General features: G+C 38.0%; 4 protein-coding genes across 7 annotated transcripts; 2 read left to right on the forward strand and 2 right to left on the reverse strand.

Moving 5' to 3' along the window:
• Positions 1 to 276: 276 nt before the first annotated feature.
• On the reverse strand, positions 277 to 4,121 carry LOC116209869 (RNA demethylase ALKBH9B-like). The gene is made up of 6 exons (XM_031543605.1): positions 3,806 to 4,121; positions 2,887 to 3,498; positions 2,399 to 2,484; positions 1,480 to 1,790; positions 1,312 to 1,383; positions 277 to 909 (listed from the first exon to the last, which is right to left on the reverse strand). The coding sequence occupies exons 1-6, from the start codon at positions 3,975 to 3,977 to the stop codon at positions 678 to 680; spliced, it is 1,485 nt and encodes a 494-aa protein (XP_031399465.1). The 5' UTR covers positions 3,978 to 4,121; the 3' UTR covers positions 277 to 677.
• Positions 4,122 to 11,047: 6,926 nt separating this feature from the next.
• Positions 11,048 to 11,857, forward strand: LOC116212457. Its single transcript, XM_031547083.1, has one exon. The coding sequence runs from the start codon at positions 11,089 to 11,091 to the stop codon at positions 11,629 to 11,631; it is 543 nt and encodes a 180-aa protein (XP_031402943.1). The 5' UTR covers positions 11,048 to 11,088; the 3' UTR covers positions 11,632 to 11,857.
• A 14-nt stretch (positions 11,858 to 11,871) lies between these two features.
• Positions 11,872 to 13,608, reverse strand: LOC116212456. Of its 2 annotated transcripts, none has more exons than XM_031547081.1 (3): positions 13,460 to 13,608; positions 12,630 to 12,962; positions 11,872 to 12,549 (listed from the first exon to the last, which is right to left on the reverse strand). In XM_031547081.1, the coding sequence occupies exons 1-3, from the start codon at positions 13,499 to 13,501 to the stop codon at positions 12,085 to 12,087; spliced, it is 840 nt and encodes a 279-aa protein (XP_031402941.1). In that variant the 5' UTR covers positions 13,502 to 13,608; the 3' UTR covers positions 11,872 to 12,084. The 2 variants fall into 2 exon arrangements, with proteins under 2 accessions (XP_031402941.1, XP_031402942.1); XM_031547082.1 differs by having other exon boundaries at positions 13,475 to 13,607.
• Positions 13,609 to 15,075: 1,467 nt separating this feature from the next.
• Positions 15,076 to 18,652, forward strand: LOC116210304 (endoglucanase 2-like). 3 transcript variants are annotated; one of them, XM_031544161.1, is made up of 7 exons: positions 15,076 to 15,265; positions 15,490 to 16,034; positions 16,201 to 16,484; positions 16,567 to 17,004; positions 17,309 to 17,456; positions 17,665 to 17,831; positions 18,095 to 18,652. In XM_031544161.1, the coding sequence occupies exons 2-7, from the start codon at positions 15,749 to 15,751 to the stop codon at positions 18,425 to 18,427; spliced, it is 1,656 nt and encodes a 551-aa protein (XP_031400021.1). In that variant the 5' UTR covers positions 15,076 to 15,265; positions 15,490 to 15,748; the 3' UTR covers positions 18,428 to 18,652. The 3 variants fall into 3 exon arrangements, with proteins under 3 accessions (XP_031400021.1, XP_031400022.1, XP_031400023.1); XM_031544162.1 differs by having other exon boundaries at positions 15,077 to 15,265; positions 15,490 to 16,001; XM_031544163.1 differs by having other exon boundaries at positions 15,078 to 15,265; positions 15,490 to 15,995.
• The last annotated feature ends 7,673 nt before the right edge of the window (positions 18,653 to 26,325 follow it).

Here is a 26,325-nt window from a genome sequence, read left to right on the forward strand (position 1 = left end):
TTCAATGCTAGCGAAGCGTTTCTTTTTACATTTATAATATATATATATATATATATATATATATATATATATGCAGAGTAACCCTGAGCTTCTGCTCTTCAATATTCAAGAAATCGTATAACGTGAGATGAAATATGCGAACACCAAAGAAGCTTCAACATTGTAATAGTTGTTCCCTCATAAACAGATTTATGTCGATTGCAGCGAGAGTTTTCTTCTCCACAGTGGCATAAGAACTAGGAGAAGGATCTTATGGTCAGGATGAAGATTATCCCTTAAAGAAGGATTTGACAGCAGTTTAAATGGCCGGTTGGACAAACCACCAATAATAAGTGTCATAAGGAAAAAAGAAAAATGTGCCGAAAAATAACCTGAAAATGGCTTTTATATCTCACTAAGGCCTGCTTTTTGCAAAGTGGCCGAGAAAATATGCATACAAATTTTGAGTTGAATCTGCAATTTAACTTCATGAGCTTATCTACTTGAACTCTCTAAAACAGCCGAGCTCCAGGCACTCCTCGATAAAACATTGTTATCTGAGTACAAATAATCTTGTCATAATGCCCTTTCTTTTTTTGCTGGATATGTTGTCAAATTGTCCTAAAAGAGAGAGAGATGAGCGCCAAACTTCAATAATTGGAATTCTTCCTGGGTGTCCATCTCATGGAGGAATCTGGTCATGGTCGACGCAATGGGCTGCCACTTCTCCCTGAAGACCTCCTCCCACCACTGTGAGCTTTTGTTCTAGGCAGTCGCCTCCTTGTCTGGGACTCTGGTGTAGATGACAAGCTTGGAGTCTTTGGATCACTCACCTCGTAGGTTAAAGGTTGGATTGCAAGCAAATCAGGATCCGGAAGGTAATTTGAGGGTCTCTTGGATTCATCCATCCTCCTGAATGTAATCGAGATCCTAAGAAGGTAAACAGAAAAACATCAAAAAGTTTAGCTCGCTGGTGGATTCAATATGAAGAGTAACAGAAGAACTGAATTTGCTTGACTTGCCACACAGTTTTCTGAACCAAGCTGGACATCGAACCCATGAGCTACCAGGTTATGGGTTCAAAAGCGATTTCAGCGAATCCAAAGTCATCGATAAAGTTAATTATAAAATGGTCTAAAGATTTAAACAAAAAAAAAAAAACTCCTAACGTCAAAGGAAAGTAGGCAATTGGTTCGAAGAATTGGCTAGTTCATTTAGAAGTGTCCTGCTGCCGGCTCTAAGCATTAATAGTTAGTCAGCTCAACAAATCATTTGAAATAACCAAATTCAAGAGTGACCATACTAGAATAATTAATAAAACTGTGCCAGTACCTTTTCGTGGGGACAGCGGGAACACAATGCTTTGCTATGTCAGCACCATTTCCTTTCAAAACGAGAACAGACCTGAGAAAAAGTGCCGACTGTGAGTCTCCAAGTATAACCGACGTGCAAGCAACGAACAAAACTTACAAATAACTGCAAGACAAAATTTTTACTTACCCAACAGGAAGAGGAAGAGCGAAAGGCCCAGAAAACTCGCCCGGGGAAAGAACCTCGAGTCTCGACCCGAAGAGTATCTTGCACTCGCTGAGGAATGAGACCGTACAAAATGGCCGAACAAAGTCGTGATTGTCAATATGAGGGGGAATACAGTCCCCCTCCTCATATATATTAATGATGCAGCTATCTGGCACACAGGTGTGAGGAAGAACGTGCCACCGAATGAGTCTCTTTATCATAATCTTTAAGAGGGACGGTAACGGGTCTACAAACTCATTGTGGAGTATGCCAGGTGGGTTTCCACACTTGTCCTGCAAAAAAGTACGACAAAATAATTAGTATTCACTTCTCACTTGGTCCCTATTAGCCGCTGTTTGCTATGTCTTTGAACTGGATCGAAACAACCGGTTACCTTTCGAGTGGTTTCAGTGATAGACATGACAAATTTCCTATTTATAGTTTCCAACTCTATAGCAAGCTTCAAAAGCAAATCTTTTACTTTAGGATTGTAACTACATTAAAGAGAATGACAAATAAATCAGCCAAAACAGAAAAAGATAAGTATTATATCATTTTGATTCTCCAAGATTTAAATGCCAAGTCTGAGCAATTTTAAATTTAATAATGTAATTGTCCTTCTAATCCTGAGCTTTTTCTAAATTCAAAACCACTTTACTAATCCAGTTCTCTACGATATCACAGTTTTTGTTTCTCCTATCACAGGAGCCTTTTCCAGACTAGAAGTAATTGAGCGGAGCGGTCAGTCTGATATTTAAGATACCAATATGACTATGACCCGGATATCTACGACATGAAACTGAAAGATAAAACTCCAGGACAAAGATAGAAGAGATGGTGGGAACTTAAAGATAGAAGAGGTGGTGAGAACTCAAAGATAGAAGAGACAGTGAGAACTTGCCACTGCATAATTGTAACAGCAGCCGAATTGGATTGTTTCACGACCCTTTCCTCTCATCCACTTCGCTGGTGCAGTGTGCGTTCGCTCTGAAAAATAATATCGAAACAGAGATTAAATGTTAGTACCCAGCAAGTATTAAATAGATGGTAGATTGAAACAACATTGGCATCTTCTTTCTCTTAAAAGTCATGAAACTGAATAGCCATAATATACTAGACAAAAGACCGAACAAGAGCAATATAATCCTATGAGTTCAGTTAAACGATAAATGAAATGCATCTCTGCGCCAAAATGTCCTTTGAAAATTCGATACTCAGTAGTACAAAGACAACCTTATTGTAAGCTTGTAAACTGGAGATGAAATCTAGGCAAGAAATAAACCGATATCCATGAGCTCATGGTCAAGCCTAGTTAAGAAACAGATGAAAGCACCTCTCTCTATATATATATATATATATATATATTTTTTTTTAACAGAAAATACTGACCTTTAAAGTCACCTCTTCTCCCCATCTCCTGAAGCTTATATACAAAGTCGACTATTCTCCTCTGTTCCGCTGCACTGAATATCCCAGTGTGGAGTTCGAGCCCCTCCAGAACGTTAACCCGTCTTCCCTTGACCTTCTCAAAGCACACTAATTCCTTGTTCCTCTTCACGTTCATAAACCGGATGTACTCTCTCTGTTCTCTCGACAACTCTCTCTTCATACCAGATGGAATTAATCTGATATCACCAACCATCAACCCCCTGTCCGATTTTGGAGACTTCTCATCCTTGAGAGCGTCCTCTTCTTCCATGTCAAACCCCAAGGCTTGTGGACTCAGGATAGGGCCTTCAGAAACCCGGGTTTCACGGGTTCGGGGATCCATCGTATTCGCCAGCGCCAACTTAAAGGATCTGAAAGAAGTGCCTCTGAATCTACCCAAGGAGCTCGTACCCACTCTCTCTTGTGGTCGTGGACTGTCGACCAAATTTCCCTCGGAACTATCGCTGCTGCTGCTAGTATGACCACAGTTCAGGTCGGCTGCTTTGACATCGGGAGTCATCACAGCGAATGCTGACTGGTCCGGCTTCGGCGTTTTCACATCAGAGTTCACTCCTACAATCACCAAAGCCTAGTCAACTCGACATCATATACTCTTTCACTAGAAAGGAACATCAAATCCGCGAAAAAAAATGTGCAACGTCCAAAGACAACATTAACCAATCATTCCGAAATTTCAATTTTTGTTTAAACCCGGAGAAGAATAACAGCGGAAATCTCTAAACTGCAGCTCTGAAGAACACAAAACCTAACGCTTCAACATTAGATTGACAAATCGTTGACTGAAAAAGCTTATTGTTTTTCTTAGGAATTCAATTCAACAGCCGCGAAGGGGTTGGGAGGAGAGAGAAGAAGGGGCTACCTGGGTCGATAGAGCGGATGCGATCGGAGAGCGAGCGGGCGCAACCGGGGCAGAGACTGGCGGAGAGGAAGGGGAACCAATTGGCGAGGAACTCGGTGGCAACACGGAGCTCCGAAGGGTCGTAGCGGCTGAGGATGGTGTCGCCGGATCCGACCCGGCTGTTCTCATCCATGCCTCCGTCACTTCGAGGATCGATTGAAGATGAATTGAAGATGAATCGAATTGGAGAGGCGAGTGAGCTGCTTCTTTTTAGGCAGTGGTGTCGAAGTTCAAGACAATGTCGGTCGAGAGAGGGAAGACTCGGAAGGAGAGATAGACAGAGAGACGTTTGAAATTTGGAGGGGAAGGCCTCATTGCGTGGGGAGGAAGGTCCGGATGACGTCACTAAAGGGTATCTTGGTAAATTTACATCTCATGAGGGCGAGGCAGGTGACGAATATTTTGTATCAGTAAACGAAGCCAATATATTAGCTTGGTTTGTTTCGGATATGCAATTTCCAATTATACCTTTATCGGACTTTTTGACTAAGATCAAGTGTACTTTAGACGCGATCCTTACAATTTGATAATACGGGAAATTGTAATTTATAGTCATGTATAAGGAAGGTGGTGGCCACCAGCAAACTCTTAATGGTCACCTACGACTTAATAGAGAGTGTCGTGACAGCAATAATTTTTTTTGTCTTTGCTATTCTATCGTTCTTATTTCTATTGTTGATTCTTTTTCTAACATTGTGAAATTATCAAAAAGTTGATCTTAATATTTCAATGGAATACTTAACAGTTTTATGTGTTATTGATTAAGAAGTGATGCCGAGGTTTTGTTGGTGACAATCATCTTCCCAAAACCCTAGATGATTTCATTGTCTTTCATTTGTTATTTATTATTTATTAATTTCTAAATAATTTAAAAAGTTAATGAAAATTTTCCTGGAAGAATTTAACTCCATTCGATTGCCATTGAGGATCGCCAGTGGCCACGATCCTGCTCGGCGAGGCTCTTAGCTTGTCTTTATCGGTATTTTATTATCATATTTATTATTTGATTTTGATTGAAAGTTTGAAATAATTATTAAAATTAAAGAATATTTCACAAAGTATTCTGAAAATGTTAAATCAACATAGTCAAATAATGGGAGGAGTGTCGATTTTCTTAAGAATGGGATTAAGCGTCCTTTGAAGAATTTTTAGGGATGGAGAGTGTTACTATTTTGTTTAATACGAGAGGCCCCGTGCGGATGATTTAATTAAAAATATATCTAGTGAACTGTGGATATATTTTACTTGATATATTTTTATTGGAATAGGTTGAGAGGGAATATTATGAGCACCAAAATTCATATCACACATGACTGAAACTGACTAATTTTGAAAAAATCGATTTAGGTGATCAAATGACATTTAATTATTCAACACAGAAAAAATAAAGATTTAAATTTGACAATGTATGAATCTTCTAAGACTAGACTAGAAGTGAACTAATATAATAGCAATATTAGAGATACGAATTAAAAATAGTAATGACGTTAAATTTTTTGTTAAAAAATGTTTTTTCCCCCTCAATCAGTAATGAGGATCTTTCATGAATGGATCCATACAAAAGTCCATACACATGAAAAATACCCTTGTAGAAATTACAGGAGCGGAATACATTGGTTAACTCACCGAGCAAACCATAAAGGAAGATAGATGTGATAAAACACATCGAGTATGGACACTGTAATTGTAGCATGGTTTCCTAGAACCAATGATCCCCGATCAACTATCTTCATGTAACAATTCACCGTGGATCTCAGTGAAAATCAGAAGGGGGATTCTCAATCCAACCCATTAATCCATGGGGGATTTCTTTATCGATGAAATTGAGTACATGATATATTATTCTTTATCAATGAAATTGAGTAAAAATGCAACATTAGTAATTTTTGTATTAATTTTGCACTCTAGGTTATCTATATAAAAGATTCTTCACCCGGCAACATTGCATGAGACATACTTCCTGAGATACTGGAAAGATCTATGGTGCAGTCACTTTAAATGGTGGCACTATACAATCAAGTAAATTATTCTATCTAGGTACATGCTCGCGCGCTGTATGGATTTGAAAAATTATTTAATTTAAGTACTTTTTTATTATTTTTAGAGAATATTTAATATATCCATGAATTGAGAAAAAAATTACTTTAAAAATTTTAAAGTTTATTTGTGATTTGCAATAAAATATTATATCCCACAATTTTATCATAAACAAAAAAAATCAAAAAATAATAAAACTTAAATTAAGACTACCAAAATGGAATTCTCACGTATTACATGGTATTTTTCATAATTTTCATGTTTTTAAAATAGTTAATAAGTCTAAGTAATATAGGAGCAAAAGATTTAATTGCAACAAATTGAATCATGCAAAAAATGGTATTGTAATATGTATAATATTATTTAGTTATGAAATAAAAGTTATCTATTAGAATTAAGAAGAAAAAACTTGCAATGACAGAACAACTAAACTTGATTTGTATGAGACTATTATTGTAAATAAAATAAAACATTACAAAAAGCTAGTATTATAGATTACTTTAGGATATGTGGACGCTATGAATGAAAGGCTGTAATAAAATAGTTATCATTCAATCGAAATTTGAAGTATGTAAGAACAAACCGATCGCAAAAGAAACCAGTCAAGTAAAGTGTAGGTAGAAATAAAAGATAAAAGAAATGTATAGAAAATTTCCTTTTTCTATTTATAGGATATGTTGTACTAAACTTAGGAAACCATTTCAAATTTCGAGAAAGACTTTTTTAAGTCATTGAGAGGAAACTTTGATTTTTTAAGAAGAATCTTTATATATATTCCTAACTACAAATAATATAGCCACATATTTAAAATTTATTGAACCGATATATATAATATATGGAAAAATTCATTAAATTAATAGATGCATGCATCTTTTTTTGAATTTATTATATTTTTCAGTTGAAAAGTCATGCAACGATGAACTGAGAGTTTAGTTTAGGTTGTTTAGAGCAATTATGTCTAGAGGTCTCAGCTTTTATATATAGGCTCTTCAGTTAAAAGGTAATGTAACGATGAATTGAGAGTTCTCTTCAGTTGTGTGGTGCAATTATTTTCGGCTTCTCGACTTTTATAAATTATAATTTATTTATAGAAAAACATCTCAATATCAAGTAAAATGTGCGTACTTCAAGTCATAATCGAGAGTAAATTACTTGAGTTCTTACTCGCTAGATAAGTAAATTACACATATTTCTATGTAAATTACAAGGACCTGAAGAAATTTACTTAAATCTATTACAATATATGAAAGTTAAGCAGCATTTATGATCAAAGAATTAAATTCTTAATTGAAAAATTAATGTATTTGACTTTTGAATTTCGGTCAATGAATTTTTCCTATAATTTTTTTATCATATTCAACGAAATTCAAATGTATGTTGGTATTATTTGTATATATTGATATATAATATGAGCGCTCTTAAAAGATTAAAAATCTCCTTGATAATTACAGCCACTTCTTGAGACACATGATATTTTTTCAATTCAATGTACAAAATGTCCTATAAATAGTGGACTTAAAATTTACTTTACACATTTCTTCTATTTTTTCCGATGTGAACTCTGGGATTCGAAAATCCAATTAAGTCTCATACTAATCCAGTCTAGCCGGGTCGGCCCACTAAGTGATAAAACTCTTCCAAAATGAATTTTCTACATTCACAATGACTCAAACCTGAGAGATCTTATTTAAGCTTAACAAACGCAGAACCACTTGAACCAACCCACGTTGGTTAAACATTACTTTTGTTTGCTTTAGTTTTTGGGGTTTTTACCTAAAATGACCCATGGTTTACCCGTTTTGTCAAGTCTATCATATGCTTTTTTTTGTCAAAATTTATCCCATGGTTTACTTTTTGCATCAAATCTATCCTGGCGTTATCTTTTCCGTCAACATTTAACGGTCGTGCTGACGTGGCACTTGAAGAGATAGTGGGCCACACTTGCCACGTAGGTACCACGTCAGCACGGCCGTTAGATGTCAACGGAAAAGATAATGTTAGGATAGATTTGATGCGAAAAGTAAATCATATGATAGATTTGATAAAAAAAGCATATGATAGATTTGACAAAACGGGTAAATCATGGATCATTTTAGGTAAATTCCCCTTAGTTTTTCATATATCTTCATCTCCCTAAGGTTGATATATATATATATATATATATATATATATATATATATATATTCTTTGCATTTTTATAATATTGTCATCTTTCGCTCGCAATTTATAATCATAAATCTATTTAGTACATAACTTTTTGTTTTAGTTTTTCTATTCACATTATATGTGTTGATTATATGAGTTATAAATGAATTGATAAAATATTACTACGCAACGCGCTGGTATCATCTAGTCAATATATAATATATAATGCTTGGAATACTTAACCAGATGATGACACGTGTGATCTTTGATCTTTTTAGTTTCCACCATGTGTCGCCACGTATGCAAGTTCCCATGTGATTTTCCATGTGATTTCCGCCATGTGTCGCCAGTAATGTGTATTAATTACGTAATTACTATTTCAAAAATAAAAAAATCATAAAAAACATAGTATATATTAATACAACACCGTTAAATAAAAAATATGTATTAATAATCTATAATGAATTAAATTGTCTTATTAGTAAAAATCTATAATTTGAATAAAAAACATTACATTTTAAGAATCTATATAAAATTACATCGTCGTATTAGTAAAATTCCATAATTTGAATGAAAAAATATTGCACAAATTTTACCAATTTGAATTGGTATGATCACAGCACCGTATTAATAAAAAATACATATTAAGAATCAATATATAATATATAATGCCTATAATACTTAACCTGGTTAAGAAAAGTGTGATCTTTGGCCTCTTTAGCTTTCGCCGTGTGTCGCCATGTATGTAAGTTCCTATATGATTTATATCACGTGTCGCCATATAATGTGTATTAATTATGTAATTACTATTTCAAAAAGAAAAAAAAAAGAAAAAACATATTGTATATTAATACAACACCATTAAATAAAAAATATATTAATAATCTATATAAAGTTACATCGTCGTACTAGTAAAAATCTATAATTTGAATAAAACACGTTATATGGATTTTACCTATTCGAATTGGTAGAATTACAAGTATTAAAAAAACATGTATAAAGAATCAATATATAATATATAATGCTTAGAACACTTAATCAAGTGACGACACGTGTGATCATTAACTTTTTTAGTTTCCCCCGTATGTCGCCACATATGCAAATTTCATGTGTATTAATTACGTAATTACTATTTCAGAAATAAAAAATAATAAAAAACATATTGTATATTAATACAACACCATTAAATAAAAAAATGTAATAATAATCTATATAGAATTAAATCGTCATATTAGTAAAGATCGATAATTTCAATAAAAAACATTATTTCTTAAGAATCTACATAACATTACATCGTCGTATAAGTAAAAATCTATCATTTGAATAAAAAACATTGCACGAATTTTACCAATTCGAATTGGTAGAATTACAACACCATATTAATAAAAATATATATTAAGAATCAATATACAATATATGATGCCTGGAACACTTAACCAAGTAATGACACGTATGATCTTTGGTCTCTTTAGCTTCCGCTGTGCATCTCCACGTGTGCAAGTTCTCATGTGATTTCTTCCACATGTCACCATGTAATGTGTATTAATTATGTAATTACTATTTCAAAAATAAAAAAATAATAAAAAACATATTGTATATTAACGACACCATTAAATAAAAAATATGTATTCATAATCTATATAGAATTAAATCCTCGTATTAGTGAAAATCTATATAAAATTATAGTGTCTTATTAGTAAAAATTTATAATTTGAATAAAAAACATTGCACGGATCTTACTAATTCGAATTGGTAAAATTACAACACCGTATTAATAAAAGACATGCATTCAGAATCAATATATAATATATAATGTCCGGAACACTTAACTAAGTGACGACACATGTGATCTTTGGCCTCTTTAGCTTTCGCAGTATATCGTCACATATGCAAGTTTCCATGTGATTTTTTGCCACGTGTCGCCATGTAATATGTATTAATTACGTAATTACTATTTCAAAAATAAAAAATAATAAAAAACATATTGTATGTTAATACGACACCATTAAATAAAAAATATGTATTAATAATCCATATAGAATTAAATCGTTGTATTAGGAAAAATCTATAATTTGAATAAAATAACACTATATTTTAAGAATCTCTATAAAATTACATCGTCAAATTATTAAAACTCTATAATTTGAATAAAAGACATTGCATGGATTTTACCAATTCAAATTGGTAAAATTACAATACTATATTAATAAAAAAACATGCATTAAGAATTGGTAGAATTGCAGCGCCGTAATAATAAAAAAAAGATCTTGCTTTTTTTTCCATTTGATTTCCCAAGTTCGCATTCATCATGGAAATTACTACTATTCATATTGAAAAAATCTTGGTTTTTCATTAACGAAGTACATGTAATAAACTAGCTAGATTATAGTAAATTACAAAAATTTATTTAAATTTTTAGCCAATCAATTCGATTATATGATATAGCCACTTTTAATGATTGCAAAAAGGCTAAAATAAAGTTTGCAATCTGTATATAGCCAAAAGTTAAGTGAAAAAAAAATATTTTTCTGATAATATCTGGTCTGATTGTAATGATCGATTCACTTCAACCGATAGTTCAACCCAATTACTCGTTGATTTGTTTAAATCGGACATAAGAACGCTGAAAATGGGAGTAAATTTTAAAAAATGTCGATATTTTTCCTTAAAAAAATGGGGAAGCATGGCTAGTGGGAAAGACTTCCCAACTGAGGCGGACGAATTTTAATTTTATAAGATGATAATAATAATAATAATAATCTTATAATTCGTATCTCAATTTCAAGAGATGAGCAACACTTATGCAATGATATGAGACCTTAATAAATATTTATTTTAAAAGCACTAGGAATTTGATTAATCTTTTTTTTATAAAATGTACAATTTCTTTTTTTTTTTTTAACTTTTGTTTCTAACTTCGGGGGAAATTTCTTTTCAAAAAAACTTTTGTTTAGAGAAAGTAAAGTATTTGAAAAATAAAATGAGGAAAAATAGAAGATGATAAAAAGGGGATAAGCAAACCCACCCATTAGATTCTCAAAAATTTCGCTGCCAAGTGGAAAATGGACGCCCACACTCTCCTCCGCTCCCTCCCTTCAAAATCACCGCCACCACCGCCACTCTTCTCCGCCGTCCCTCGGCCGTCACCCGTGCACCTCACCCTCCCCCTCCCTCTTCTCCGCCACCGCCGACCCTTCAGAATCAGAGCCGCCGACGGGGACAGTGGCGGCAGCGAGGGGCCAACAGCGCAGGTCCCCCCACCGATAACCCCACCGGACACGGTCGAGATCCGGTTCCGGCGGGGCTCCAGGAGGCGAAGGCAGCAGCAGCAGCAGGTGGGAGAAGACGGGCGGCCGATGAACGCCCAGGCGATGAAGGAGGCGGCCGCGCCTCCGAAGAAGTGGGAGGAGATGAGCCTGAGGGAGAAAGCCGTGGAACTGTACGTGGGGGAGAAGGGGCTGCTGTTTTGGCTGAACAAGTTCGCCTACGCCTCGATCTTCATCGTGATCGGGGCGTGGATCTTGTTCCGGTTCGTCGGGCCCTCCCTCAACCTCTACCAGTTAGACTCCTCTCCTCTCTCCCCCACCTCCATGTTTAAGGAATAAAGTCCTTAATCTAGTAGGAAATGTTACAGTGAGTATGTAATTTTGGATGATAGTTAGTTTGTGACTTTGTACAACAACAAAAGTCGATTAGTATATCGTGTCATAAACCGATCAATGGCTGGTTGTAATCCATTTTCTTTGATCTTGGGCTCCGGCTTCTCGGCTATTATTGACTGCTGGAGGAAGGTGCAGCAACCATAATGTTATGCCAATTCTTCCATGGAAACTTAAGAAGCAAACTTAACCAATACATAACCGTCCCCTCCGATAGATCGATAGAGCAATTGCAATGCAAACAGGAGAAACCCGACTTTCGGCATCCAAGTCTTTGGACACATTAAGCGCCTGAAAGATCAACCTAACCAAAAACATAGTTGTTGCTTCTTCTTAGGCATCTACAGAAGAGAAAACTACTTGGAGGTCATATATGGCAACTTATGAGGTGGCCTTGCATCATGGAAGCATAGCCTTTAGCCAAGACAGCCTCTTCTCCTCCCTCAACTGCACGAACGTCTTCCTCCATGTCGGGTTCTGGAACAGATCCATGGCACTGCTGTGAAGATGGTGATTGACCTCTTGCATTCCACTGATCAGAGTCAGGCACCGGGCCAAGGAATGTGGATCATCATCAACTTGAGAAGCCTCTGGCGCAACTGTTTTTGTACAGGAGGTTTCTTTTCCCGGGTTTGGTTTTTTGTTGGGAGCTGAAGTTGGGGGCTGGGGCAGGGGCCGTTTGTTGGATCGCCCACCTGAGTGGTTTATGGTTCGGTTCGGGCGAGCAGCATGGCTTCTAGGAGATGCTACATCAGCAGATGAGATGGCGTACTTTCCGGTGGCCAGAGGTTTTGTGAAAATGGTACAGAGCTGTTCATATATTGGGCAGCCCCATTTCCTGTAAGGCGCAATCTCAGGGTGCACCTGCAATTTCTCACCATGACCAATCGGGTTAAATCATTCCAGAAAAGGATCAAACAGTTTCTCATAAACAGAGTAAATACCTCGATGTACTCTCTCCAAATGGTATCATCAACATCAACCATCTTCCTTCGATAATTCCAGCCAAACCCACCATGGTTGTAGAGCGGTTTCACTATGCGGTACCTCTTCCTCAACAGAGAAACTTGTTTCTTCAGCTCCGCCTTATCGTAGCTCAGACTTGTGAGCTTGTTGAATTCCACAACCACGCGGTCCCACGCTTGCTCGTCAAAGCTATTGACATACCCATCAGGATGGTAATCGATCATTTCCCAGGTTATCACGTCCACCAATACTTTATCCAGTCGAGGCAGCCAGTTGGGACGTGACCAAATCTCAGACTGATCACCATCCGTCTTCGGTATCATGCATGTCAAACGGTACGGGCGTCATCAGATGAGAAAAAATTATGATAAAGCTGGTAAGGATAGTCCGATGACGGAAAATGTATGATTCACTCTCTCCTCTCCGTTACTAACACCGGCTAAAAATGAAACCGACGACTATGTCCGATAGTAAATTGCTTTCCTTTTCCTTCCTCACCTCTCTCTTTTCCCTAATCTGAACAGACTATGCGAAAATGCTTGAGGATCGAATCAAAAATCAGAGAACCATATCATAAGCCCTCAATCGGAAAACCGATTGACCGAATCAACTTTGCAATACCGATTTTGAAATTTTGAAGACAACACAAGGAACAGCTGATCGATGTGACCAAAAACCAATATCAAGATTAATATGGCACAGAAACGTGATCTAGCATGATCACGGATGAGGACTGCTTTCCAATTACTAGGTTCGATATCGATAGAAATAAGGAAACAGAGCAACTGCTCGAGCTTGTACAGCTAACCTGTTGCACACCGACCTGCGTGCTCGAAGATCTTCTCGGCATGGCTGAGTTAAGCTGGACGGGCAGAGAGAGTAGAGTGGAGTGAAAGAGTCGCGTCAGTTAAAAGAGGAAAAAGTGTCGGACAAGCCATTGATGAGGCGGGAACGATGAGAGCTGAGCGCGAAGATTATAAATGGTAAATTCCTTTTTGGGGTAAACGGATGAAAAATAGCATTAGATATTAATTAATATTAATAAATAAATCTCTCAAGTCTCAACTAAAAAATATGTGGAAAAAAAAATATACTCTTTTCATTCTCTATATTTTGATTAAATGTTGAATAATTAGATATCAACGTGAGATTAAGCGGTCCGACGCTTCTTTTAATTAAGTAAAGTCTCGGATTGAAGTCTTATGAATAACAAAATCTACGTAGAGAGAATTTTATCTGTTAGTGAGTCGATCAGACTCAACTAAATTAATCAGAGCCCACATTCATTGGACTTTTTGAATATCAAGATTCACTTTGAAAATAAAAAATTTACACAAACTATCCCGACACCAAAAATGTATATAAATTTTAAAGGATCATTTAAGATTTTTTGTAATTTAGGAATGCTATGTCAATTCTATTCAGAATTCATTAGCTCCGTGCTATTACCACTAACATGCCAAGGCTATTCGAGAAATTTAAAAAAAGAAAAGAAAAGAAAAGGCCAAGGCTAATTTTGACATGTTCGAGAACTCTATGATCAATGGACCATTTAAATGCTTCCCTTTTTCACTCGGCGGATACCAAAAGTGTGTTTGGTTTCAGAGTTGAGTTGAGTTGAATTTTGATTTTAATTGATTTGTAATGATTGTAATATTGAATTATGAGAAAAAATGTGAAAAATAATGAATAGTTGAGAGAATTTATTATTAAAAATTGAATTGAAAGATTAAAAAATTTGAAGAAAAATAAAAAAGTAATAATTGTATTGTTGATTTTTGTTGTGTAGTGAGTAGAGTTAAAGTTAGAGTTAAAATTTTAAAATCAAATTATGAAATCAAACGGGAGCCAAAGTTCCGTCATGCTATGGCTTTGTCAATCTTGCCATACATAAAAATGCCTTATCGTTCTGATGCGATTGGGGTCGACTAGATAAATCGGTACAATGTGTCAACTAATAATTGATTCAGTTCACATCTGACATGGTAGACCCGATCCATGTCATAATGTATCGGGCCGTGAGAGATGCCATGTATCCATGTGGAGACATCATATATCCGTCCTCTTAATCCTCCATTTTATTTCCACATAAACTCCAAGTCGAGGAGAGATAAAGACGGTCCTGATCGATAAAGACGGTCCAAACCGGACCCCATCCATTGTTCTGCGACCAACGATATTGTCTTCACCCACGCAACGGTATCCATCTCCGGCCGCATCTCGACCATCCACCTCCACCGAGGGCCTCGGGCTTGAGATACCTCTTAATAATCAACGTCACTGATCAATTTTATTTCATGTTCATGTACTTGTTAAATGTGCTGATTGTCCAGCCAATGGTTCTAACCAACTCAGTCGCTTGTAGTTTTACCTGTTTAGACAAACTCCATATAAAAAATGTCGCGGAATGACTTACGGTGTCTGATTCAAGCCCGATCATTGGACAAAAGAACTTACCACCCGCCAGTCGATTCAATCTGGCCTATGCTATTGCAAGTGAATGAAAGGGCCAGTTTCCGTCAGATATCAATGCACTGCCAGTCTGCCAGTGAATGATCAGATACCAAAGCAGTTTTTCCCTTCAGTTTTGATGATTCGACACGACATCACCGAGGTATATGCTATCACGCATAACACTGATGTATGAAGATGGGGCCTTTCCGATGTATCATGTATGATTTGGTGCTTTGCTTTGGCATTGCTGTAAAATTCCAAGAGAATGTCGCTACGTTTTTCCTGATCATATGATCCATAAATTATTTGAAAATTCTTGTCTGATCCGGACGTATGAAGATTCCTATATGCGCGCCTTATCGTCTTAGCAATTGATTATTGCAGAGAGCTTCAAATGAGTCCATAACTAATTGAATGGATCTTTCCAGCAACCTTTTGGACCATCCGCCAAGGTATAAAGGATGAAAGATTCCTGCAAACAGTGGCATCGTCTTTTCTTTCGTCTGTCTCCACCTGAGGAGATCTACTCATCACCGAAAATCTCAGCAGACATTTTTCCTGGAACCATTTCTGGAGAAATTAAGGCTCGGGAAACTCGGAGGCATGTCAAAATATCACGGAGTCTAAACATAGAACAAATCCTATGGAGACGAAGATCGAGCCAAGCGGTGGCAAGGAAGACAGGAGATCGAGATGCAAGGGGTGGTGGTGGTGGTGGTTCTTCGTGTTCGTATTTGGGGTTCTCGTGGTTGCCTTGGCTGTGGTCACCATCCTAAGGCACTACTTCCACTCAAGGCCCTCCTCAGGAGTCCCCAGCCACCCCGGTGATGTTGCTGAGGAGTATGTCAATGCTCTTGGGATCGCTATGCAGTTCTTCGATGTACAGAAGTGTATGGGTACTCCGCTCGATGTCGTTACAGATTATTTAGGTCCAGTATCGAATTTTAACTTGGAATGAATTAGATTTCATGTTTATAACATTGATCATATTAGTCTTTCTTTGTTCCCTTCATTAAGCAAAAGCTGAACTTAGCTAGGTGTTTTTCAATGACTCTATAACCGAGATGTCAAAGATTTTAGTTCCTTCTATTTTAGCGGGAAAGTTGGTTAACAACCGAATCGCTTGGAGAGGTGACTCGGGTCTAGAAGATGGGCGACAAGCAGGCGTTGATCTATCCAAAGGGATGTATGACGCAGGGGACCTGATGAAGTTCGGCTTTCCAATGGCCTTCACTGCGACAGTTCTGTCCTGGGCGATTCTTGAGTACGGTGATCAGATGGATGCCGTGAGGCAGTTAGACCATGCCCATGACTCCCTTAAGTGGATCACCGATTATCTCATCAACGCCCATGTGTCACAAAATGTGCTCTATATTCAGGTATTTTAGACCATGCTCGACAGACATCGTTGTTGCACATTGATTTGTAAGCTGTAACACTTTGTTATTCATTGCATCGAAGGTGGGAGATCCCAAAATAGACCATGACTGCTGGGAACGGCCCGAAACCACAACCGAGAAACGGCCCCTCACTCAAGTAAATGTTTCCTTCCCCGGGACTGAAGTGGCAGCGGAAACTGCTGCAGCTATGGCCTCGGCATCCATGGTCTTCAGGAAACTCAACTCAACTTACTCGGGCCTCCTCCTCAATCATGCTCAGCAGCTGTTTGCATTTGCCGACACTTACCGTGGCTCATACAGTATCAGCATCCCACAACTCCAACAGTTCTACAACTCTTCCGGGTACGGAGATGAGCTCCTATGGGCTGCCTCCTGGCTCTATCTGGCCACAGAGGACAGGTCCTACCTTAGATATGTGACGGTTGGTAATGGTCGCATATTTGCTAATTGGGGGACGCCTAGTTGGTTTAGCTGGGACGACAAGTACCCCGGAGTTCAGGTACTATAGGTTCTTCTATTCTCATACGACTACGGTTTAAATTCTACTTCATTAGTAAGTGAAGAAACCTGGATTTAGTAGGAATGAGTTTTGGAGCTAGGGACAATCAGGGAAAGATATTCAGAACTTAGTTATTACATTTCAGATTGGTTGGAACTCTGCTATTCTTTCATTTCCAGTTTTGTGTCATGAAGGACTCGATAAAAGATCGCCACGACTTTGCTATGGAATCTGAGTCTGATATCTCATGGAATGATTCATTTTGATGTCATTAAAAACTGATCATTCTGTAACTTTAAATCAGGTTCTTTTATCCCGAATTAATTTCTTTGGGGCAAAAGAAACATCGGTTTCGGAGAATGTAGGACTCCAGAAGTACCGGGAAACTGCGGAGATGATGATCTGCAGGCTGCTGCCTGATTCAGCAACCGCCACAAGTAGCAGAACTGAAAGTAACTTTTGTCACTCATTCTTGCTCGATAATGATGTTGACAACCTACTTGCTGCTTCCACCAGTTCTCATCAAAGTTGCTGAACCATCTGCAATGACCTGAGTCGATTAAAAACGATACTGCTACTAATTTTCTTCCAGTTCTTATCAAACCATCAAGAAGGCCTTCCCAATGACTGGAATTGAAAATCTCTGTTTAATCATTGCAGGCGGACTAATATGGGTAACCGAATGGAATTCCCTACTGCACCCTGTGGCCTCTGCCTTCCTGACCGTTCTATATAGTGATTACATGCTCACTTCTCGAACTCCAGTGTTATACTGCAGTGGAAAATCCTACAAGCCTGCAGATCTTCGTGAGTTTGCCATCTCACAGGTACAGAACTTTTTTATCAAGAAACTAAAGATTTTCATATTCCGGGGAGCTGCCAATGCATTTCTGTTTTCTTCTTCCTGTTAAACATTACGTAGAATATATCCATGTGGTCCATTACATAGACTGGACGAACATTACTCTAATCACTATAATATAACCATCGATCATTGCAGGCCGTGTACTGTTGATTGCAAAGTTATCTGCATCAATCCTAGATGCTATTCAAAATAAAGAAATCTAACTCGGAAAAAGAGTTTTCGCAGGTGGATTACGTGCTTGGGAAAAATCCGGTGAAGCTGAGCTATCTCGTCGGTTATGGGATCCGCTACCCCCAGTATGTGCACCACAGAGGATCCTCCATTCCCATTAATGCCACGACCGGATGCCAGGATGGGTTCAAGTGGCTCCATTCCCCAGATCCCAACCCCAATGTAGCCGCTGGGGCAGTTGTGGGCGGGCCTTTCTTGAACGAGACCTATATCGACTCCCGGAAGAGCTCCACGCACGCTGAGCCTAGCACCTACAATAGTGCCCTTCTAGTGGGCCTGCTCTCGGGCTTGGTGTCGAGGTCTTCAGTGCCCAAATCTTTCGTCTAGGAAAGCAGTCTTCTCGTTGTGTTCGATCATTTAGGGTTAGATATCGTTGCGATATGTTTTATCGGTATCAGTTTAAAGCTTTTCGGTCTGTAATCGAGTAGAAGTAAGCACTTCTTAATGCTGCATTTTGCTTTGCTGCTGAGAGGAAAATTTTTGGTCTGTACAGACGTTGTACATAAAGCAAGTCTCTACTTGGTCAGAATGAAATATTTATATTTATGCCCAGAGTTCAGAAAAAGGAATCCAAAATATAACGACTTTTTTTTCCCCGTATATTAAGTTCACTCTAAGAAAAGTTTGGCTTTGCATTCAATTCAGTAAGCTTAACCTCATCTTTTGGGTTAGATATGGGTAGATCAAGGTCCCGAACTCGGGTTGATTAGGACCAGGCATGGCCAAGTGGTTGCCTCGATCGATGTTGCTCGGACCTTGGCAAAAGCGGGGAAGTTCAGTTAAGACTGCCCAAGACCTCGACTTCCTGCTCTAGTTTGGCCAACGAGCTGACTCTTTCTGCAGAAATTGACGTGTGAGAATATCTTGTCAGGTTGTCATTCTACACACTTAGGTCACCAATTGTGATTGGTATATATGGCACACGCTCGCGTTTCCTCTAAATTGAGAACAAAAAATAATTTAGTACCGAAACCGTTTCGGAATAAATAAAATATTATCTTCAATAATTGTGTATTAGATATATATTTTTGTTCAATGCGGTGATAAACTCCAACGGGTTAATTGCTTACACAATCAGGAGCCAAAAAAAAAAAAAACACCAACATTTTACTAATCATCTATGTACAACTTAAGCTTTATCTGTAAGGTTTGTTTCCATATGTATTGCATCTCTGTCAAATTCAATAAACATCAATAAGAAGAAAATGCTACGTCATTATTTGAAGCTGTAAACTTCGAATGCAAAATTTTTATTTGGGAAGATCGATATTTTCCTTATCCTTTGTCAAGGCTGCAGATTTGAGTAGATATGAGACTCGATCGTTCCCCTTCGCCTACTGTCAATCAGATAGTAGAGGAATAGAAAAATTTAAAGAAAACTAACAAAATGGTCATTGAAAGATTTTAAAACTAACAAATTACTACATGAAAGAATTTTTCAAACAAAACGATCATTCAAAGATCAGAATCCATAACGTTTTGCTATCACCGTCAAAATTCCGTTAGTGCCGTTACGGAAAAATGACACGGACGCTTATGTGCCATCTAGTGGACAAACAGCTCTGATTAACGTGGCACTACTCAGGAGCGACGTCGTTTGTTCTCATTTAAGAAACGACCGTTTATTAAATAAAAAAAGGTTACTTGCCCAAAACGACGTCGTCTCGCCCCACTCCCCTCCCCTAATGGAACGACGACATCGTTCCTCTCCCCCGCCCCCACTCGAACGACGTCGTCACCATCATCACCTCTCTCCCTCATCTGCAATCAAAATTAGGGATTTCTCGCACCTTGTTCTTCACGATTCCGGGTTGGAGGGGCTCTGATAGGGCCTTGTCGTTTACTCACTTGTACTGAAATCGACGGTCTGGTTTGTCTGCTTCGAGGTTAGTCGACTTTCACTCGATTTGGCTTGATTAGAGCTCGATTTTTGGTTGCTCAGTGTCTCTATCCATCGGTGGGAACTTTGCTTTCCGGTTGGGAAGTGTCTCTGTCCTTTTCACTTCTTGAAAAAATAAAGAAACCCGAAAGAAATGAGAGAAATTGGGCCATCTTTGCTCAGAGAGGCTTTGGTGATTTTGACCGGTTGGTGTTGGTCGAAGTTGTGGTGCTGAATGGTAGGTTTTACCGGTTGGAATGACAAAAAGTGTTGGTCGAAGATGTGGTCCCCTATTGCAATGTTTTCTCGACCAACACCAATCTGTCAAAATCACCAAAGCCTCTCTCAGTAAAGATGGCCCAATTTTTCTCCTTTCTTTCGGGTTTCTTTATTTTTTCAAGAAGTGAAAAGGACAGAGACACTTCCCAACCAGAAAGCAAAGTTCCCACCGATGGACAGAGACACTGAGCAGCCAGAAATCGAGCTCTAATCAAGCCAAATTGAGTGAAGGTCGACGAACCTTTAAAGCAGACAAACCAGACCGTCGATTTCAATACAAGTGAGTAAACGACAGTACCTTATCAGAGGCTCTCCAACCCGCAATCGTGAAGAACAGGGGCAGGAAATCCCTAATTTTAATTTCTTGCCCTAATTTTGATTGCAGATGGGGGAGGGAGGGGATGATGGTGACAACGTCGCTTGGTGGGGGCGGGGGAGAGGAACGACGTCGTCGTTCGGTTGGGGGAGGGGAGTGGGGCGAGGACGGCGTCGTTTTGGGCAGGTAAACTCTTTTTTTTTTTTAATAAACTGTCATTTTTTGAATGAGAACAAATGACGTCGCTCCTGAGCAGTACCACGTTAATCGGAGCCGTTTATCCACTAGATGCCACATAAGTGTCCGTGTCATTTTTCCGTAACATCACTAATGGAATTTTAACGGTGATAGCAAAACGTTATAGATTCTAATCTTTGAATGATTGTTTTGTTCGAAAAATTCTTTCAGATAGTAATTTGTTAGTTTTAAAATCTTTTAATGACCATTTTGATAGTTTTCTAAAAAATTTATATAAGCCAAAAAAAAACTATATTAAAATATTAAAACTGAAAAAAGGGGAAACTAGATCGATCTATTTATCATTAATTATATCCTTAATTAGTAAATTCCGTTTTCTTCCTGAAATTTACCACAAAACGGGATCAAACAAATGGTGATTTTGCTTTATTTGTGATGAAATAATTTTCCATTTTTCCTAATATATTATCTCCTTTTTAGTGAAAACATGATTGAATTCGACGATACCAATCAAAATTGGTTGTCAAACCACGTAGACTGATACCGTGCCGAAGTGTTTCCTTGCAACAATATTATTTTGTTTTCACGGTCAACAAACGTAGATCATGCTTAATCGTGGTTTAGGCCTGACGACATATTGGGCACCACCGAAGGTGGGGTTTTCGTACTTATAAAAAAAAAAAAAAGCCTTTTGGCCCAATCTGTAGTTTTTCATTTTTATCTTTTTTGATTTGATAATTAGTTTTGTAAGATTAAAAACTGTTTAAAAGTTGGTTTCTTTTATCACTAGCAATGAACACCAACATGATGCCACTGTAAAAAAAAAAAAAATTCACATTTTTAGTTTATTTCTCTACTTTCATGTCATTTTGATAATTTTATATGTCCCTAGTCTTTTCAAGATAAGTTCAAAATTAGAAACAGTTTTATAAAGAATCCTTCTTCTTCCCTTTACCTCCCTTTTCTTAAGATTCTCCCCGTTCCGTTAATTCCCCAAACTTTCCCCTCTGCAATGTGAAGGAGCTAAGCCAAACCCAAAGAAGAAAAAAAAAAGCAAAAAAAAAAAAGGCTCGCTCTCCAATTCCCGCTTCCTCCCTCCGATCTTCCCTCCCGCCTTCACCGGGCACCAACGGCTTTCTCTCCCCCCCCTACCCTCCAATTTCTGGACATGCTCATCGCCAAGCGGCGCTCGAAGGTGTTTGGACGTGAGAGGTTTCCGGTGGGATTGCTGAGAGAGATCTTGTGAGGGTATTTTAGTAAAAAGAAACTAGTTTCCCCGGTAATCTTCTTTTTATACCAAACGAGGTGACGTGGATCGCTTACAAGATTCCTAGTGCATACCATAAGTGGTAATATATCATTCCCAGTAATTTAGAGCCTGTTTGGTTTCAAGATTCTGTTTTATAATTACAATTCTAACTTAATTCTACCAACTACAAAACAAAATAACTCATACAAAATCAAAGAGTGGGCCCCATTTATACCATTTTTTTCCACAACAAAATAACATAACTCATACAAAGTCAAAGGGTGGGCCCCATTTATTCCACTCAATATCAAAATTAAAATCTAATTTTAAAATCTTACTATGAAACCAAACGCAACCTTAAAAGGTGAGAATCTATCTGTGTGGGAATCTAAATTCATGGTAATCTTGAATGGAAATGTACCAAAGGCACCATTATAAAAGAGTAAAGCAATTTAATTGTAGTTACATTATATTACTTCTACGTGCCCCTTACAAAAAGTCTCCAAACTGTTTTCTATTGTTTCCAACATCAGAGACACAAAGAAATTTACTGAAGATAAAACAACCAGTCCCTAGCGTCACGCTCCTGCCCACCGGTTTCTCGCCCAAAGAAACTCCCTTGTGCTCCCTCACCCTCTCCCCGTTAATGGCGGAAAATCCTAAACGTTGTTTCCCATGTGGGTCTCAACTAATCCAGTTGAGCTGGGTTGGCCCATTAAGGGATAAAACTATCCCATCGTGAATTTTCTCCATTCATAAGACTCAAACTCGGGACATTACTTAAGGAAAACAAGTGCCCGACTGATTGAATCAACCATGTTGCAGAAGGAATTGTTTTTTTATGACACTTTTTAGCATTGTTAAGGTGTATGGTAATTTATCTGAGTATGCATAGATTTCATGGAAGCATATTTTCCTTGCATGATATGAATATCTACTTTTCTAGCCCTATTGGATTTTGTGTATCTATGTTCGATCACGATCTGAATATTTTGGCCAGCTTAGATTTTATGCCCACACATACCTTTTTTCGGTAATGACATGAAATTTAACTTGGTTGACTATCATGTGCACGTAAAGATAGCCTAATGAATAGACAAGAGATTCACTGCTCTGCCTTTTTTAAAACCCTACCAAAGTGTGGCCTTCCCTTCGCATCTACCTGTCGATTTCATGGTAAATTAACTTAAATCGTTTTCTTGAATTTGCATATTCTTCCTGTAAAAAAAAAGGGAATTTTTCTATTTAAAATTTGTTGACAAATCTAATTCATATATAACTGACGTTCCTTTGATTTATCTGATTTTTTTTTATCAAACCAGATCATTCCCATAAGGAACTCAGACCTCACTCTCATATTATGAATTCCAAATAATGGTACTGGAATTTGCAACATGTGAAAACTACTCCACTTTCATTTGCTGCTATGCTTTCAGACTTCCTCAAGTTATATTTTCAGTGTGATGCTCTTCTTGAGAAGTATGATTGCTTAAGAAAATAAATTTTTGAGGGTTTTAATGCCATATATTCAATGATTTGACCATTTTCACTAATCTATCTCATGGTTTAAGAATTACACAAAAAGATCTATGGTTTACAAGTTATTCTAGATCTATCCCTACGTCAATTTTAAACGGCGTTGCTGACATGGAACGTATGTTGACCTATCTTGCCACCGTGACCCTTTGCCCGAGATAGATTTAAAAAAAAATTAAAACTATGGAATATATTAGAGAAAAAATTAAAACCATAGAATAGGTTTAGGGCCCACTTACGTTCCATTAATGGATAAATTGATGACGTGATATATTTGAAATAAGATGTAAACCATAGTCCTTTTTGGATAATTTTAAAATATGGAACAGATTTGAGAAAAGTGTAAAACTACGGATGTATGGCGTAAAAATCTCTAAATTTATGTGTATAATTTATTTGAATAGTCAATAGATCAATACAGTACTTCTTGTTTGTGTTTGCTTCCTGTTTGTGTTTCAGCGGATATATGTACACAGCCAAAAAAAAAGAATATATATCCCGCTTTTCTAACATGACCCGGTGTCCTGATGACATAGGGTCTCCCACCGTTGGATGCCGCCTCGGGATCTATGTGCATCCAATGCGGGGGAATGCGGGTCCGCGTGACACGGTGTCATGCTAGGGGACCGATATATACACACACAGGGAGCGGAAGGACCTTTTTGATAATCAACACTGTTAGCACCCCGTTTTAGTCCACTTGCGCTCGAGAACTGTCTTTGAGGACTCGATCACATTTTCCATTTATCGAGGAAATCGCCTCTATCCCTCGATACATTCACTGTTTTTGAAATCGGGTTACTTACTTAACCCTAATTTTACATTTTCAGAAAAAAATACTCTACAGGATGTTTTCGGGCTTTACGTGCGTCAAGTTCGATTTTTAAAATATGGGACAAAACTCGAGGCTAAAAAATATTTTTCTGCATATTATTGATCCTTGAATTTTTCTGAACGCAATGGTGATTTCGGATTATTTTTCGGATGTCCGGTTAAAAAGACGAAAATTTCATGCCTTACGTGCGTCAATTTCGATTCTTTTTCAAAATTCGGGATGATACTCGGGCTTGAAAGATATTTTTCTGCATGATGTCGATTCTCGATTTTTTCCAAACACAAAGGTGTTCTCGGATTATTTTTCGGATATCCATTTAAAAAGTCGAGAAATTTAAAAAATAATCGAGCAATTACGATCGACATTTATCAGAGGTTTGATATTGATTTTTACCGAGATTCGATCTCCGTCGATGCAAAGTGGAATTCTCATAAAGCTGAATATTTTTCAAATTTCTCAATTTCGAAGTTTTTATTTCGAAAATGTCAACGGATCTTGAGGAATCGAATTTCACTCGAAGACGCCCTGTACAAGTAAATAAAAATTTTAAAAAAACAAACAGATGGCAAGAAACTTGGCCACACCGCCCCAACAAAATACTTGATCTACAGGATCAGTTCATTGGCTCGGCTTTTTTTCTTCCTCCTTTCTTGTTCTTCTTCTTCTGCAACTGCAATGACCAGCTCTCTTCTTCCTTTTTCATTTTTTTTTCTCTTTTCTTTATTTCTTCGTCAGCAGCTCCCTGGACCCCCGGACGACCTGAATGATTAGTTCTTCCTTTGTTTGTTCTTTTTTTTTTTTTTTTACCCTTTTCTTCTTCTTCCTGCAGCTCAACCCACTTGTCCCACCCGCCCACCAAAAATCTCGGCGCCTACCCTGCAACTCTCCGCATCTCTGTTGCTTCCGGCCCCATCTGCAGTCCTGCAACCTGCAGCTCTGCAAAAGCTCTCGGCTCATTCCCTTCCTCAGCCTTCTGATTCTGGTTTTGCTCTCCTTCTTCACGACATTTTTTTTCCACCTTTGCTTGCTCTCGCTCTCTCTTGGGTCAGAAGAGAAGGACAGAGCAGACAGACCTTCACCATCCCCATCTGCATCAGCACCTTCTGATTCTTTCCATCTACAACTCAGGCTTTCCTCTTCCTCTCTCGGTTCAACAACAGTTCAGACATCTCCCTCACCATCTTCACCATCTTCATCATCATCTGAGTTTTCTTCTGTTCTCTCTCTCTCTCTCTCTCCGGGCAAAGATACACACGCATAGAACAACACATCTCTCTCTCTCTCTCTCGGTTGAGCAACAGTAGAGCTCAGAGCTGCCTTCCTCCCCTTCCATCAGTTCATCATCCTTCATCTTGATCACCTCCATCACTCAACCTCCTGCACCTCATCTCCCCTTTTTTCTCTCGCTCAACCATCACAGCTCTCTGATCATATCCCGATCTTCACCATCTACGTGAACTAGTGCTGGCTTCTTGGTTGCTCTCCAGTTAGATCCTTTGGATGGTAGTCTACTTTGCTTGCCTAGGAGACAAGCTTTGCACGTTGAATTTTTCTCCATCATAGCTGGTAGCCCTTCTGCCATCTCTTGTCTTTGCATAAAGATCAGGCCATTGTAGTTGTAATGGCCTAATCTTCTATGCCATAACTCTGTAGCAACCTCTTCACTCTTTAAAGCTAATTGCTCCTTCTCCAATGGATCGAGGGAGAAGCACTTACCATTCATTGGAATTTTAAACAACTCTTGACCTCTTGACTCAGTAATGAAGCACTGCTTTCCTTCAAATACAACCTTATATCCCTTATTTAATAGCTGGCTCACACTCAGGAGATTTTGGTCTATCTCAGGAACATATAGAACATCAGACATAACTCTAGCACTCGAGTTATTCTCGATGACAACATTTCCTTTCCCTTCCACTGAGATATACTCACC

The sequence above is a fragment of the Punica granatum genome, chromosome 6 (assembly GCF_007655135.1).
Source record: "Punica granatum isolate Tunisia-2019 chromosome 6, ASM765513v2, whole genome shotgun sequence".
Taxonomy (NCBI): Eukaryota; Viridiplantae; Streptophyta; class Magnoliopsida; order Myrtales; family Lythraceae; genus Punica; species Punica granatum.

Coding starts and splice junctions, on each gene's coding strand:
- LOC116212456 (XM_031547081.1), bottom strand. CDS start 13,501: ATGCCGAGAAGATCTTCGAGCACGCAGGTCGGTGTGCAACAG. Junction 12,963..13,459: donor CGCAGGTCGGTGTGCAACAG/GTTAGCTGTACA, acceptor ATGATACCGAAG/ACGGATGGTGATCAGTCTGA. Junction 12,550..12,629: donor TTTGGAGAGAGTACATCGAG/GTATTTACTCTG, acceptor GAGAAATTGCAG/GTGCACCCTGAGATTGCGCC.
- LOC116209869 (XM_031543605.1), bottom strand. CDS start 3,977: ATGGATGAGAACAGCCGGGTCGGATCCGGCGACACCATCCTCAGCCGC. Junction 2,485..2,886: donor GAGAAGAGGTGACTTTAAAG/GTCAGTATTTTC, acceptor ATTATTTTTCAG/AGCGAACGCACACTGCACCA. Junction 1,791..2,398: donor GCTGTTACAATTATGCAGTG/GCAAGTTCTCAC, acceptor ACTTTTTTGCAG/GACAAGTGTGGAAACCCACC.
- LOC116212457 (XM_031547083.1), top strand. CDS start 11,089: ATGGACGCCCACACTCTCCTCCGCTCCCTCCCTTCAAAATCACCGCCA.
- LOC116210304 (XM_031544161.1), top strand. CDS start 15,749: ATGGAGACGAAGATCGAGCCAAGCGGTGGCAAGGAAGACAGGAGATCG. Junction 17,005..17,308: donor ACAAGTACCCCGGAGTTCAG/GTACTATAGGTT, acceptor ACTTTAAATCAG/GTTCTTTTATCCCGAATTAA. Junction 17,457..17,664: donor CACAAGTAGCAGAACTGAAA/GTAACTTTTGTC, acceptor TAATCATTGCAG/GCGGACTAATATGGGTAACC.